Source organism: Saccostrea cucullata, unplaced genomic scaffold, assembly GCF_032062105.1.
Source record: "Saccostrea cucullata isolate Sc308-1 unplaced genomic scaffold, CSIRO_AGI_Scuc_v1 ctg582, whole genome shotgun sequence".
Classification (NCBI taxonomy): Eukaryota; Metazoa; Mollusca; class Bivalvia; order Ostreida; family Ostreidae; genus Saccostrea; species Saccostrea cuccullata.
Window position 1 is genome coordinate 17,272 of NW_026920002.1, and position 13,946 is coordinate 31,217.

At 34.1% G+C, this 13,946-nt stretch overlaps 1 protein-coding gene across 1 annotated transcript in view; it reads left to right on the forward strand.

The window, feature by feature from the left end:
* The first annotated feature begins 683 nt into the window (after positions 1-683).
* The window catches only part of LOC134241455 (eIF-2-alpha kinase GCN2-like), a 33,996-nt gene continuing 20,733 nt past the window's right edge, over positions 684-13,946 (forward strand). Inside the window, exons 1-23 of the mRNA XM_062723497.1 lie at positions 684-788; positions 1,625-1,797; positions 2,346-2,445; positions 2,706-2,824; positions 3,071-3,219; positions 3,515-3,677; positions 3,890-4,059; positions 4,159-4,218; positions 4,312-4,394; positions 4,577-4,651; positions 4,782-4,901; positions 5,242-5,418; positions 5,595-5,671; positions 6,909-7,017; positions 7,667-7,705; positions 9,689-9,807; positions 10,114-10,216; positions 10,306-10,479; positions 11,481-11,564; positions 11,856-12,028; positions 12,317-12,441; positions 12,737-12,903; positions 13,749-13,859. Coding sequence (XP_062579481.1) covers positions 723-788; positions 1,625-1,797; positions 2,346-2,445; positions 2,706-2,824; positions 3,071-3,219; positions 3,515-3,677; positions 3,890-4,059; positions 4,159-4,218; positions 4,312-4,394; positions 4,577-4,651; positions 4,782-4,901; positions 5,242-5,418; positions 5,595-5,671; positions 6,909-7,017; positions 7,667-7,705; positions 9,689-9,807; positions 10,114-10,216; positions 10,306-10,479; positions 11,481-11,564; positions 11,856-12,028; positions 12,317-12,441; positions 12,737-12,903; positions 13,749-13,859 — 2,736 coding nt within the window. The 5' untranslated portion in view covers positions 684-722. The remainder of the gene's footprint in view (positions 789-1,624; positions 1,798-2,345; positions 2,446-2,705; positions 2,825-3,070; positions 3,220-3,514; positions 3,678-3,889; positions 4,060-4,158; positions 4,219-4,311; positions 4,395-4,576; positions 4,652-4,781; positions 4,902-5,241; positions 5,419-5,594; positions 5,672-6,908; positions 7,018-7,666; positions 7,706-9,688; positions 9,808-10,113; positions 10,217-10,305; positions 10,480-11,480; positions 11,565-11,855; positions 12,029-12,316; positions 12,442-12,736; positions 12,904-13,748; positions 13,860-13,946) is intronic.

Below are 13,946 nucleotides of genomic sequence, written 5' to 3' on the forward strand. Positions count from 1 at the left end.
TTTACCATGTCTACATATAAATACGTCCTCTTTCCACATTTTTTTAAAAAATTTTTAACTGACGATTTTGTAACATCTAAATTAATTGGATAAAATTTATATATTGACTTTATTAATTTCTATTGTCTGACCAAATCTGCGTTTTAAATTTTGTGAATTTGTCTTTTATCTATTTGATTGATAAGAGATATAGAAAAGTACGATCACGTTGATACATTTAAAATGTATTTTTTCTATTGAAATACACCAAGTTACGGAATACACGTGTTTTTTTTTTTATCGAAATTTTTTATTCAAGTATATAATTTATTAAGTGTACATAATTATATAGCATAAAGGACATACGATACCTAAAGATGTCAGATATAAAGATTTTTAAAAGTAGTGATACATTGAAATTCATTGCCAAAAAAAAAAATGAAAACCCCTAAATTGAATATAAAAGAACTTTAGTAATTAATTTGAATTTGATAAACACTGTTTTCTGAGAATTTTCATTCTCCATACACTTATATTATTGGATGTTTAAACGTTTTTCTCTATAATGAACAATAAATTATTTATTTTATGGAATCAATCAATTTGCAATTGAACATTGAAAAGTAAAACGTATTATAAACTGTTGCGGAAAAAGCTGTCAGAATTTGATCGGGATCGATATTCTTTTTCTCCACGAAGAACACCGAGCACGAACAAAAACTAGGGTTGCGTAACCGAAAATCATGGCATGCAGAGGCAAAACAATAATCTGTCTTCTCCGAAATGATTTACGAATTCATGACAATGAGGTATGAACATGCATAAAAGTATTACATTTTATGAAGCATTTGATTCTATAGTGCGTCATGCAGCATTTGTAAGAACTGAGTGACGAGTACTAGTACCAATAAGTACTATGTCAGAGTAGACTCTCTGACACCGGTATTTTTAAAGTAGTAGACCCAAGATGTAAGAAACGGCTTAGTCACTAGAGAAGAATTTAAATTTTTTTTTTGATTTTACAGATCTCTTATAACTATATGCATTTCTTATAGCGGGATTATATTGTCTTCCCTAAGCTCCTGGAATGAAGGGAGGGGGTTCAGAGGGTGGCCTTTTGGGGGAAGTAGTGGGGGCAACAAGTTCGTAATCTATATGTATTGATGTTTTGTGCAGGAAAAATTAATAAGCCCATCCACACGTTTTAATGAATCATATCTCAACAACTATAAATGACAAACCTTGTTGTCTGATGGGTTTTTGGGAAGAACTCAAGATATCCGTCTAATCCGAGGTTCTGAGATATTGAGAATTAAATACTTACAGAAAAAGTGCTGGAACTTCCAAGTCACTTCATCATATCCATTATTAATTGTTCAGGATACCAAAGTTCAGTTAATTGTATGTAGCTCATCTTCGCTAGGGAAGGGTTTTCAGCCCATTCCACTGAGCCTTAAAAGGGAGCGGAGTGGACCGAAAACTCTTGACTGCAAAGATGAATGTAGCTGTGATACAAAAAAAAAATTCCCACCATAAATTAATCATTGCAGTCTTCCAAAGGATCAAAACAGTTACAACCTTTTCTCTAGTTTAATAGCTTAAAAACCTGAATGCTTAATCAATTAAAGCTCTCATTGCATTACAGGTGCTCCAATGGGCCAGCAGAAATGCTGATTTTGTCCTACCAATGTACATATTCGACCCTCGTCATTTTGGAGGTACCTACCACTTTGGGTTTCCGAAGACAGGACCTCATAGGACTAAAATGCTGATTGAGAGTGTGCAGGACCTCAGAAAGAATCTCAAGCTAAAGGGCAGGTCAGTATAATGTTGAGGAATGGACTCTTAAGGGGGGATGGGTTTCTACTGACAAGAAAGAATTTTTTTTGGGGGGGGGGGGGGGGCAATTTCCAAGCAGATGATGAAGCATCTTTGCTAGCCAAGGGTTTATGATCAACTCCACTCCATTTTTTTCGGGGGGGGGGGGGGGTGACAAAATAGAGTTTTCTTAATTACACTGGAAATTTACGTGGAAAGCTACCTTGTCCTATTCCATTTGAAATTTTAGTAAAATTCATACATGTGTAATTCATTATTTTGTGGTCAAGATTGGCATAAACCTGGCCTGAATGCAACAAAGATTGAAGTTAAAAAAACTGATGAAGTATTATTAAATCATGTGAAACAAAATGTTAGAAATTAGAATGTTAGAGTTACAGATTGATTATTTTACATGTACAAAGGACTGAGTCATGTATACATCTATTTAGAGTTATCCCGTCTTTACAGAGGGTAAGCTCCTTAAATGAGAAGATTTTAGAGCTGCAAAATCACATTAATTTTAATTTTGATTAAAAAATTTTTAGTGGTCTTGCTGTAAGAAGAGGGAAACCAGAGGAGGAGCTGAAGAAAATGATTGACACTTTGGGTCAAAGTTCAGTTCAGGCCATTGTGTTCCATCAAGAGGTATTCTTTTCTTTTTGTTACCTGAGTAATCAGCCTCATTTTCATAAAATTTAAAAATGATTATACAGTGTATATTCATGAATCGAAAATTACTCAAAATATTATTCATATATTAAGAATGAGTAGCATTCCTTCATGTAGGAGCTTAATAGATCTGAAATTGATTTAGCATTTTTTGTAAAGCAAAGCATATTATGAAATAAAATTTCTACAATTTTTTTCTCACTACATATATTCTGTTACAAATTCTTTTTTTCAAGGTTACACAAGAGGAAGTGGATGTCGAGAAGTCTATCAAGAAATGTTGTGGTGTGAACATTCAAACTTTCTGGGGTCACACCCTGTATCACAAAGATGATCTCCCTTTCTCCCCTGCCCAGTGAGTTTTGATATCCATGTTTGCTGATTTGGATGATGTTATTTTGAAATCTTGCCATTATGATTAAAACTTCAAGCCCCCTTTCAGGAAATTCAATTGTTAAAATGTTTTTCTATGATCAGGAATGTTGTCCTATCTGGCAAATTTCAATAGAGGAGTGGTCGCAAAATTTTATACATGCTTTCACTGTTAATGAAAGCCCCATTTTTCAAGGAATTAAATGGCACATTGTCCTTATGTCTGCAGAACACCAGATGTGTACACACAGTTCAGGAAGCGGGTGGAAGCCCAGGCACCAGTCAGGAAATGTCTCAACATGCCAGAGTCTTTCAAGCCTTTGCCACAAGGTGTAGAGGAGGGGGATATCCCCACAAATAAAGACCTGGGGGTAGAAGGTAAGGTAATAAGGAGTTCTCATACTGTCCATTAGTAAGCAAAAAATTGTTTATGTGGAAAAGAAGCACACATATGTGTCATGGTCCCTTAAAGCATTAACACAGCTAGATGCATTCATCTGAAAAAATCACTATTATATTTCTTTTCTTCTGATATGCAAGTCATGCAGTTACAGTAAATTTTTTTTGAATTTTTTCTCTACCAAGGTGATATATTGACAGAGCAATAATTGATATATATCACACTGATTTTTAATTAGTTCTGTTCCAAATTTCCATAATTTTTTCCCCAAAGATTCATCACCGGACCACCGGTCAGTGGTGGACTTTCATGGAGGAGAATCTGTGGCCCTGGACAGACTCCACCACTATCTGTGGGACACTGATGCTATCGCCACCTACAAAGAAACCAGGAATGGTATGCTAGGGGCAGACTACTCTACAAAATTTTCAGTTTGGTATGAGAAAATTTATCATTTCCATGTGAGATAAAAAAAAAAAGTAATACATGTACTGTATTAATTTAAATATTTTTATTTATGAATTTGCATTTGATTTACAATTAAATCACTTAATTAATTACATTTTTTCATTAATAAATAATTGAAATTAAAGGGATAAGACTAGCAATGGATTACAGTGCTTTTTGTAACAAATTACTTGATTTCAGGCTTGCTTTTGGATCACTGTCTCCACGTCAGATTTACTGGGAGGTGAAGCGGTATGAGAATGAGAGGACAGCCAACCAGTCGACATACTGGGTACTCTTTGAACTCATCTGGAGGGACTATTTCAGATATGTAGCCATGAAGTATGGAAATCAGATCTTTTTTGAAGGAGGTAAGTATGGTATCCTGCTTTACTTACATTTATATACTTAGAATTTGTGACTATTTGCTCTTCTCAAAATTGCTTTTTAAAAGTGACTAATTTTTTTAGGTATCCAAAATAAGAATATCAGGTGGAAACAGGACAAGCACCTGTTCAATGCTTGGAAAGGTGGGTTTAAGTTAATAAAAGAAAATGGAAATTGAAATTGAAACTATTTAAAAACGAAAGTTAGAAAACATAGAACTTGTCTCATGCTTACAGAGGGAAGAACTGGTGTGCCATTTGTTGATGCCAACATGAGGGAGATGGCAGCCACTGGTTTTATGTCTAACAGAGGAAGGCAGGTAGGGTGGTGATTAGTGAAGTGTAATGGTTTGGGAATGATATATACAGTCAGTAGAGCACCTTAATTAGTAGTGAAGCTTTGGTCACAGGTTTGATTCCTGGTCCATGCAGCTATACATAATAAGCGCTTAAGTCTGAAATATGTTATCTGTAAATTAGTCTTTTATTTATTATTTTACAGAATGTTGCCAGTTTTCTGACAAAGGATCTGAGATTAGACTGGCGTTTGGGTGCAGAGTGGTTCGAGTCAATGTTGGTATGTTAACATTATTTAGTGATTATTAGTATATTTCTTTAAAATATCTGACAGTGTATACTCATCTGTATTATTGTATTTATAAAATTTGAAAAATCTGTAAAAATGTTTTGAATTTTGATAATTCTAGATTGACCATGACGTGTGCAGTAACTATGGTAATTGGTTATACAGCGCTGGAATCGGAAATGACCCGAGAGAAGACAGAAAGTTCAATGTCGTTAAACAGGGTTTTGATTATGATAGTGAGGTACAGTTAATTTCCTTAAGATTTCTTTTATAAAAATGTGTACCTTACATGATGGGATAACAGGTCAACACAAGTTATCTCATCCCAAAAATAAATATCTCAGCTTCATATTCACAAGTGTCTACATGTATTAATAAAAATAAATCCCCCTTTTATAACCTACCCAATTGTTTTTAACTCAAGTTGGAAGATGGCAAGCAAACTATTTTTTTTTTAAGATGACCCTGGCCTTTTTCAGTATCAAAAGAACATTTTAGGTGAAAATATCTGATGAATAATAATTTCAAATTTTTAGTTCATGTTGTGTTGATAACATATTGCAATGTAATTTTTATTTCAGGGTGATTATGTAAGGACATGGGTACCTGAATTAAAGAACATCCATGGAGGATCAGTACACATTGTGTGGACACTAAGTAGGGGGACCCTGGAGAAGGCGGGGGTGACCCTAGGGGAGACCTACCCTAACCCTGTCCATGTAGCCCCAGAATGGAGTCGCCATTATAACAAGGCTTCTGTAAGTTTTATTATTCTCATTTTCATTTTTTTTAATTCAATTGATGGGATGCAAATTGGTAGTTGAATGGTATTTTTAGGGAGAACAGGGGTATGAAGTTCTTATAAATTAACACATCTAAAAATTGTTCCAGTCATTTATATTAGATGATTTATGGGTTTCTTTTTAACTTTTAGGGAAGTGCAAAGTCTAGAGGATCTCCACCAAAGCAACAGAAAGGCATAGACTTTTATTTCAAAGGACAGCACAAGAGGTGATCATTGGAAATCCTACCAATACTGGTTCTGCGTGTTACTATAGACACTCTGTGTTCAATGGAAAATGTGCATTACTTATTATTACAATTCGCTCGACATGCTTAAAGAAAAAGTGCAAGAGACAATTAATACTTTTAAATAGAAACATTTTTTTTCTATTTTCTCTGATCAACTTAGAGTCTACAATCAGTTATGAGGAATTTAAGGTTTCTCCTTGGAGGATTATCAGAATATGATAAAACTGGTTGTTTCCTGTGTTGAATTTTGTCAGAATAAAAATGTTTATCAAATTATTGACTGTTTGGACTTAAATTCATATTACAATTCTAACTATTGTTTTTTTGGTTTTTTAATTGGATCTGAACTAGAGGTACATGTACACACAAATTATTAAATAATAGTGAAAGGTAATCTTATTGTAAATGATTGAGAAACCAACAATAACACCAAATAAGGATAAACTCATGCTTTTATAACAAATTCTTTCGTACAGTACTACCTGACAAGGCTTAGAAGAGAGAGGTATGCCTGTATCTATGAAAGTTTTTTTTTAAAATTTAAATCTTGAAAATAAGTCGAAATTAAATTAAACCTTTAAAAAAAAATGAACAAATTATATGTTTAAAATTGTCTGACCATCGTTTTGATCAAATCCAGTAAGATTACTATATTTTAAAGTTAATTATTCTTTATATATTTTCTACACAATATAATATTCAATACGGACTTCAAAGATTAAAACTCGAATAAACAAGGTACGAGTTAACCAATCTTTAATAAAATCGGGCTCGAGATTCTGAAAATTTTTAATCATGTAAATAGCACTGGTTCTCTGCCCTTGATTCCAGTCGCTGCCGCTAGGAATTACAAGGACAGGTAACCTCCGCAATCGGAACATCACTCGGCCTTTTCCGTCAAGTCGTTTTTTCTCGACTTGACGGAAAAGGCCGAGTGATGTTCCGATTGAATCAAGCAGAAGAAACGTATATAACGTTTGCTTACAAAAAGGATTTTTAAAATGAAAACAAGAGAGCGCCCTCTGACGGTTACAAACGCTTACGTGATTCTTTACCAGACTCTCTGCTGGTCGGAGTTCACGGAGACAGCCGAGCGTCTGGTTGAACGAGACTAAACTTTGAATGAAAAAATGCCAACTGTTCAATGTTTTGTGTATTCTCTCATTTTATATATGTTTGAAGATGAAAGTCAACCTAATGGTTGACAGTTATTAAGCCCAATGGCAGAGGAGTCTCTTTCAGAGAGACAGGAATTTGAACTTCAGGCATTGCAGGCGATATTCACTGGTGATGTGGTGGATCTAAGAGAAAAGGATGCTTGGAAGGTACGTACGCAGGTCCTTCTAATTAAAATTAATGGAAGTAAGCATCGTTGCAATCTGCTTGCAAGTGTAAGTCATAATCAGAATATGGAGACGGTGCGTATTATTTTAAAATTTGTTTTTTTGTTAATTATTTCCCTTAAATAACTATATTTGAGCAAGGCGTATTTACACCGTCAAAACACTTGTGTAAAACAAGCTCATTATGTGACTATAAATTGTTTAGTCATAAACCATAAACTTAATTTGATAGTGTTATCATAAGTGATCGGGCGTGTGTACAGTACAACGCATTCAATTTATCCTGTTGATTTTTTTTTAAAAATCATTTTTGCCTGATGTCACAGCATCAGGCACTTCTAAGGATCAATATTTCAGAGGAGCAAAGCTAAGAGGTCACAGTTAGCCAGCAAAATTTTGTGCATGCTGATTATCATCGGATTTTGTTGCCTGTGTTACCTGCATTTCAACAACAATAGTTACTGAGTTAGCAGAAAAATAACCATATTACTGATACAATATATTGATGTGTTTATTTCCTTAAGTTTTTGGAATGCGGCTATTTATTTCATGTGAGTTCCTTTAAAGACATGTGCGCTTGACCATTTTTTTTGCATTTCTGTACTATTGGATCAGTCCATTTGTCTTCTAGGTTAGGGGTGACACAATCGTAGGGCGCCAACTGTCACATGTAAGTCTTTGCACCCTTTTCCTGGACTATTCTATTGAATGGAAATGAAAACTGCATGAATTATATAAAGTCTGTTCTTTTTATCGTAATTTGATTGAGCTTTGGCAAAAAAAACATATCGGTAATATTGTGAAGTAAGTTAGAAGTTACATCATTTAAAGTACATGTAATAAAAACGGAACGAACAAAGACTTCTTTTAAAAGAGGATGAACTGGCCAAATATACACCTGATGATATCCCCCCCCCCCCCCTCCCAACACGGTTTTCCTCTTACAAAAATAGAAAATACACTTAAGGGGGCCGACTATAGTTTCCATTGCGCAATATTTCGCGCATCATAGTAAAACGAAGCGTATTTACTGTTTTAATGCAACTTTTTTCGCTTAATTATTAAAATTAAACAAAATTAAGAAAATATAGGTATAAAAATATAATTACAATTTTATATAACTTGTTTTTTAACCGATTTTGCAATTGATAGGTAGGTTGACGTCGTTGCAGTGTGTTTTTGACGTTATGATAATCTGTAGTTCTTAAAGAAAGGGGTAATAAAAATATTATTAAAGAAAAAGTAATAAACATACGCTTTTGAAATTTAAAACATAGAAATTTGAGGATATCTCCAATATTTTTATTATGTTTTCATGTGAATCCATTGTGTACGTCATATTTAGTAATACTCTATAAAAATAGTAAAATTTGCTAAATTTTTGCATTTTGAGATGCCCCCTCTGGTAACAAGACGGTAGAATTTTGTGTTTCTTACATATATTGTATAATATAGTATTACTCATCAAATATTACAGTTTGAACAAAATGTCTATTGTAGTATTTGTATAATTTGCTTTAAAGTGCTAAAAATTGGCATTTTCCTATATAATCCTATAGTAAATGTACCTGTATTTTGAGACGGTCCCTCAAAAATACCTGGACGGTAGATTTCCCCCAAACTTTGCATGTACACTGAAGTTAATGTAATCTATATATGTTGTAAAAATGAAGAGTTTCGCTATTGTAGTTTTCACACAATAAAACTATAGTCGGCCCCCTTAAGAAAATGTCCCCTCACATTTCAGGATTTAGGAAGTTTATTACTCTTTTGCACGTACAAATATTTTTGATGTGGACTCCCATTCCTGGGAAAAAAACATCCTGAGTCTGCATCTGTCACCATTCATATATCACTATCAAGTTTGTTGGGTCATTTATGAAGAACAGGCTTTATTTATCCCACATTTCCAACTATCGTTGATACTCTGGCATACCCAAGGCAACAAACTAGTAAACATATTCTGCATGTCAGTCATAACTGTTACATTTCCCAATATCTTGTAGTTAGTGTTATCATATATTCAGCTGTCTTCTTCATAGCCTATGCAGTTGAATCTAATTTATGTAACCTTTACATAGCCACAGCTTTCCAGCATAAATGAATTACATTAGTTTATTTCCCTTATTTACTTTATCCTCTAAAACCATATTAGAGTCGCGGAGTGAGAAGTTCCTTTTTATGTCATGGTTCAAATCCACTGCGGGACGTGGAGATCGGTCCTTTAGATGATACCGTATAGACCCCGAGTCACAGTAGTTGTTAGTATGAAAAAAGATTACTGCTCATGGGTCTTGAGTGCAAAATATTTATAGCTCTCCACTGGCAAATGATAGCATCTCCATGCAACAAACAAAAAACAGAAGAAAACTATTTTCAGAAATCTTCAATATCATATGTTATACATGTATTAATTAACTATACACTATACTCATATTTCAAATGTTATCCACATGCATGTACATATGTACTGTACATTCCGTTTTTTTTTTTTATTTGAGATACAAACAATATATATTAGTTACGTTTTTTATCAAATTTGCTCCTTTTCCATTGCTCTGATGAGTAGCAAACAACTTTAAAATGAATGCATGATTTATTTACATCCCGGTTAAACTCAAAAAGTGATACCTTATTTCTTAAATTAACACAGGTTGCCAGGCCTCCTGAGATTCAAATTACCATCAAGCCACAAGAGAGCATAGGACAGCAAGAGGAAAACCATGTACAGGTCGATCTGCTTGTTAAATGTCCTCCAAGATATCCAGAAGAGTGAGTAATCTATTAGCACCAATAGAGGGAAAAAAACCACTGTGGAAATATAATGTAATTTGACTTGCAAACAGGTATCAAAGTCTGGGCTACCTAAATCTGACTAAAACCATCCCCTCCTTTTACCTTATTTGAGTTCAGCACTATTCACATAGCAGGAGGAACAAAGTATGTGTGTTTGGGGTGGCATTAATCAGACTGGGAGCTTGCCACTTCTTTGTTTTCATTTCGGATTTTCCTATTTTAAATTTTATGTAGAACTTTAACAAGCCCCAAAACTATACTTGTGATAATTTTTTTTTTCAGGGTTCCTGAATTAAGTTTCACCAATGCCAAAGGTCTTTCAACATCCCAGCTATCCAACCTTAAGTCAGAAATAGATGCCATAGCTAAAGAAAACAAAGGAGAAGTATGGATAAAATCAGATAATTTTATTAGAGAATGATGTGAATTTCTTTTATATAGTAGTGCTTCAATTTGATCACTTACCTATTTCAGGAAATGCTCCTACAAATAGCCCAGCACGTGCAGCAGTTTTTACATGCACACAACAAACCCCAGGCTAAATCCTTCTATGATGAGATGATGATAAACAAGAGGAAACAGGAGGAACAGAGGGAAGAGGAACAAAGGAAAGAACTAGAGAAGCTGAGGAGGAAAGAGGAAAAGGAGGTAAATAGGAAATCTACACATAACATAGTAATGTAGAAAGAGGAAAGGGGGTAAATGCTGTGAAATAGCTTATTTTCCAGGGGTCAAATTTTCTTGGTTTGAAGGAAAAATTCTAGTTTGTTGGGATTTGATTTTTTGGTTGGACAATGTTTAGTAGTAATGTGTATGAAATTTTACAATACATGATGGTCATATATTTGTGGGTCTCTCCATACCTTGAAAACAACAAAAATTAACCCGAATGAAAATTAGTCATTTCACAGTAAGGGAACAGAGGTAGCATTATAGTACTGTAGAAAGTAGAAAAAGGGGTAAATAGGAAATGTAAATGAAACATTATACATATTATTGTAATACTGCAGAAAAAGGAAAAAGGGGGGTAAACAGGAAATGTCAAATTAACATTATAGTACTGTACAAAGAAGAAAAGGGAGTCAACAGGAAATCTAGATGTAACATCATTGATAGTACTGTAGAACACTAAATTTTCTTGATGCCTTTTTTTCCATGACAAATTACCTTAGTAAAAACTCATAAGTGACACAAAATTTTCACAAATTATGTTATCATTTTTTATCATTTTTCACAATAAAAGCTGTGTCCCCGCAATATTGAAAAGAAATTGAAAGAACTGTACACTCAATGTGTTATGATTGATTATAATTCATTCCTCTCTCCATCATTTGGGACATATCCTTTGATTACCTTTTACAAACCCCATTTTATATTTTAAAGGGGCTGGGTGGTTGTGGCCATATTTAGACTATTTTGGTCTCCTTTAGAAGAGGAGCTCCATATAAAGATATGATAAAATGACCAAATTTTAAAACTAAATTTTCTGAAAATTTTCTTTGCCAAATGATAGTTGACAGCTTAAGATATCATATCCCGAAATTTGAGTTACATCTGGTGGCTGATAAAAAAATAATTTGTTGACACCCTATCCACCATAAGAAGTGTTCATATTAAATCTTTTTTCCTCTCTTTTCATTAATATTCAGCTACAAACACTTGAGATAGAAATCCAGCGGAGGAAAGAAGCTCTAAAGGAGGAGAACAAGAAGAGAAAAGAGGAGATAAAACAAGTAAGTGCATGTGTAAATTTAAAATTACTTTTGCTCATTTAAAAAAAAATTATGTTCCTCTGAGCCCAAAATACTTTTAGTACATATACCAAGAATCTTACATCTTTCCAACCTTCATTCATGTGTGAAAATTATGGTGACCCTCTTTTACTCAGAAATATTCTTATTGCGAATCATTGATAGATTCATGAAAAATAGTAGTTACAGATGGATTTCAAAGTGATGCATCATGAATAAAAGTTTTTAAATGAAAATAGGTTTACATTATTTTTAAAGAGATTATTTTTTTAGGTTGAGGAGAGGCCCCTTTCTGTGCCTCCCTCCCCCACATCAGATTCTGTGCCAAATATTTCCCCTGTTGGAACCCCAGGAAAGATCTCCCGCCCTCGGACCTCTGTCTCCCCCTCCCCCCTCATTGTCCACGCCAACAATGAACTGAGGGACAGCAAACCAAGGAGACAAAGGTTTGTGTCATCAAAAAATAAGTTATTCAGAAAAAAAGTATTTGTTGTGAATGGATTAAATCAACCGTTAATATATAAGTTATGGAATATGAAGTAAATCGAAATCTTATCTGGGTTTAAGGTTACAGTCTTTGTTACTAGAATAAATAATCCCACTTTGATATCTCAATATGGTTGGGCTGCATTTCAAGGACATGAAACTCAGATTTATGATAATGACTGAATCTTAGTATTCATCATTATTTAGATTTCACTGTACATAAACTTTCTAAAATCTTATTTTTTCAGGAGGACCAGTACACCCTGCAGACAGTCCCCAGACGATCATGTCTGTCAGGATCACACGGGGGGCATAGTTGTCCTGGCATTTAACACCAAGGGGGAGAGAACTGTACATAGAGGAACCTGTCTCGGTAAGGGTTTCCTGAAACAGCTCATGTAAAAAAGTTGCTAATACTTATTAAATCAGAGACTTAGGAGTGTAATTATGATCTTGGACTGTTTAGAACTGTGACTGGGATGTTTGATTTATTTGTATTTTCTTATCAAGTTATATTTTTAATTAGATGTAAGCAGGTCTCAGTGTTAGACCCCTGGATCTGTAAATTGATGGATTGTTTGTCTTTGATGCTGAGTTTACAGCATTTTGGCCATATTTTGAGAAAAAATTGTAATTTGAACATAAGATTACAAGTGTATTTTTAACAGGGCATGGATCCTCTGGAAACACAGTGTATGTTGGAATAGACACAACATCCGGTGAACTTGTAACGATATCAGAGTGGGTTTTAAAATGGAGACATTATGGCCGAAAGAAAATTCTGAGAAAGGAGGATGAAGATGAAGACAAAGAGGGGGCAGCTTGTCTCAAACAGGTGGGGGTTATGTAATGTTCCCTCCAAGTGCTGAAGGGATAGGGCAAACAGTTGGGGGTTAATTAATGTCTCCTCCCAACACTAAAGGGATAGGGCAAACAGGTGTGGGTTAGTTTTTGTCCCTTCACAGGGCTATTTTCCCCTTCCATTTTGACAAAGAGGGGAAAAGGCAAACAAAGGGTTAGTTTATGTACCCTGCCAATACAAAGCACATATGACAAAGGGGTAGAGGGGCTTAGTTTGAGTGTTAAAGTACAGTGATATGCTTATACTGTAAGACATTGATACAGAGAATACCTTTCTAATTAATGCTTATGGCAAAGTGATTTTATATCTTGTAGTTTTCAAATGTATTTTGTTCTTTAATCATATTTAGAAAATTGCGGTAACAATACAATTAATCCAAGTTATTAGAAGTGACACTTTACAATATGCATGTTTTACTGTACTGTGTTGCACTGAAATATTAAACAGAAATATATGCTGTACTTTTCGCATCCAAGCAAATTCAAGTTTTAGAGTTTATTCTTTGAATGACAGTATTTTCTGTAATCAAGGTGTAGGTCATATTGTTTTATGTCAACCACAAACAAAAAGTCCAAACTATCAGTAAAAATGTATTATTTTACTACATATCACAATATCAGTCACATACTATATTTCATTCATGTTACCTTATTTTCCCTCTAGGGTATCTTTTGTTGTAATGGACCCTCTTTATGCCAGAGATGTAAAAATATAGTTTCATATCATGTTGGATTTTTATGGAATGCTTTTCTCTTCATTATATTTACCACCTTTTCAAAGCTATTAACCATGTGAATTGTTGGATTTTTTCCTATCAGGTGCACAGTATTGAACAAGAGTTACTATCCCTGATCCGCTTACACCATCCTAACCTTGTTCATTACCTCGCCATCAAATATCAACAAGATCCAGGGAAAATCACAGTCTTTGTAAGTCATTGCATAACGTAACAGTAAATTTAAAGTGTCAGATTTGGCTGCCCATTATCCATATTCATTTGTTGTTAATTTTTAGCT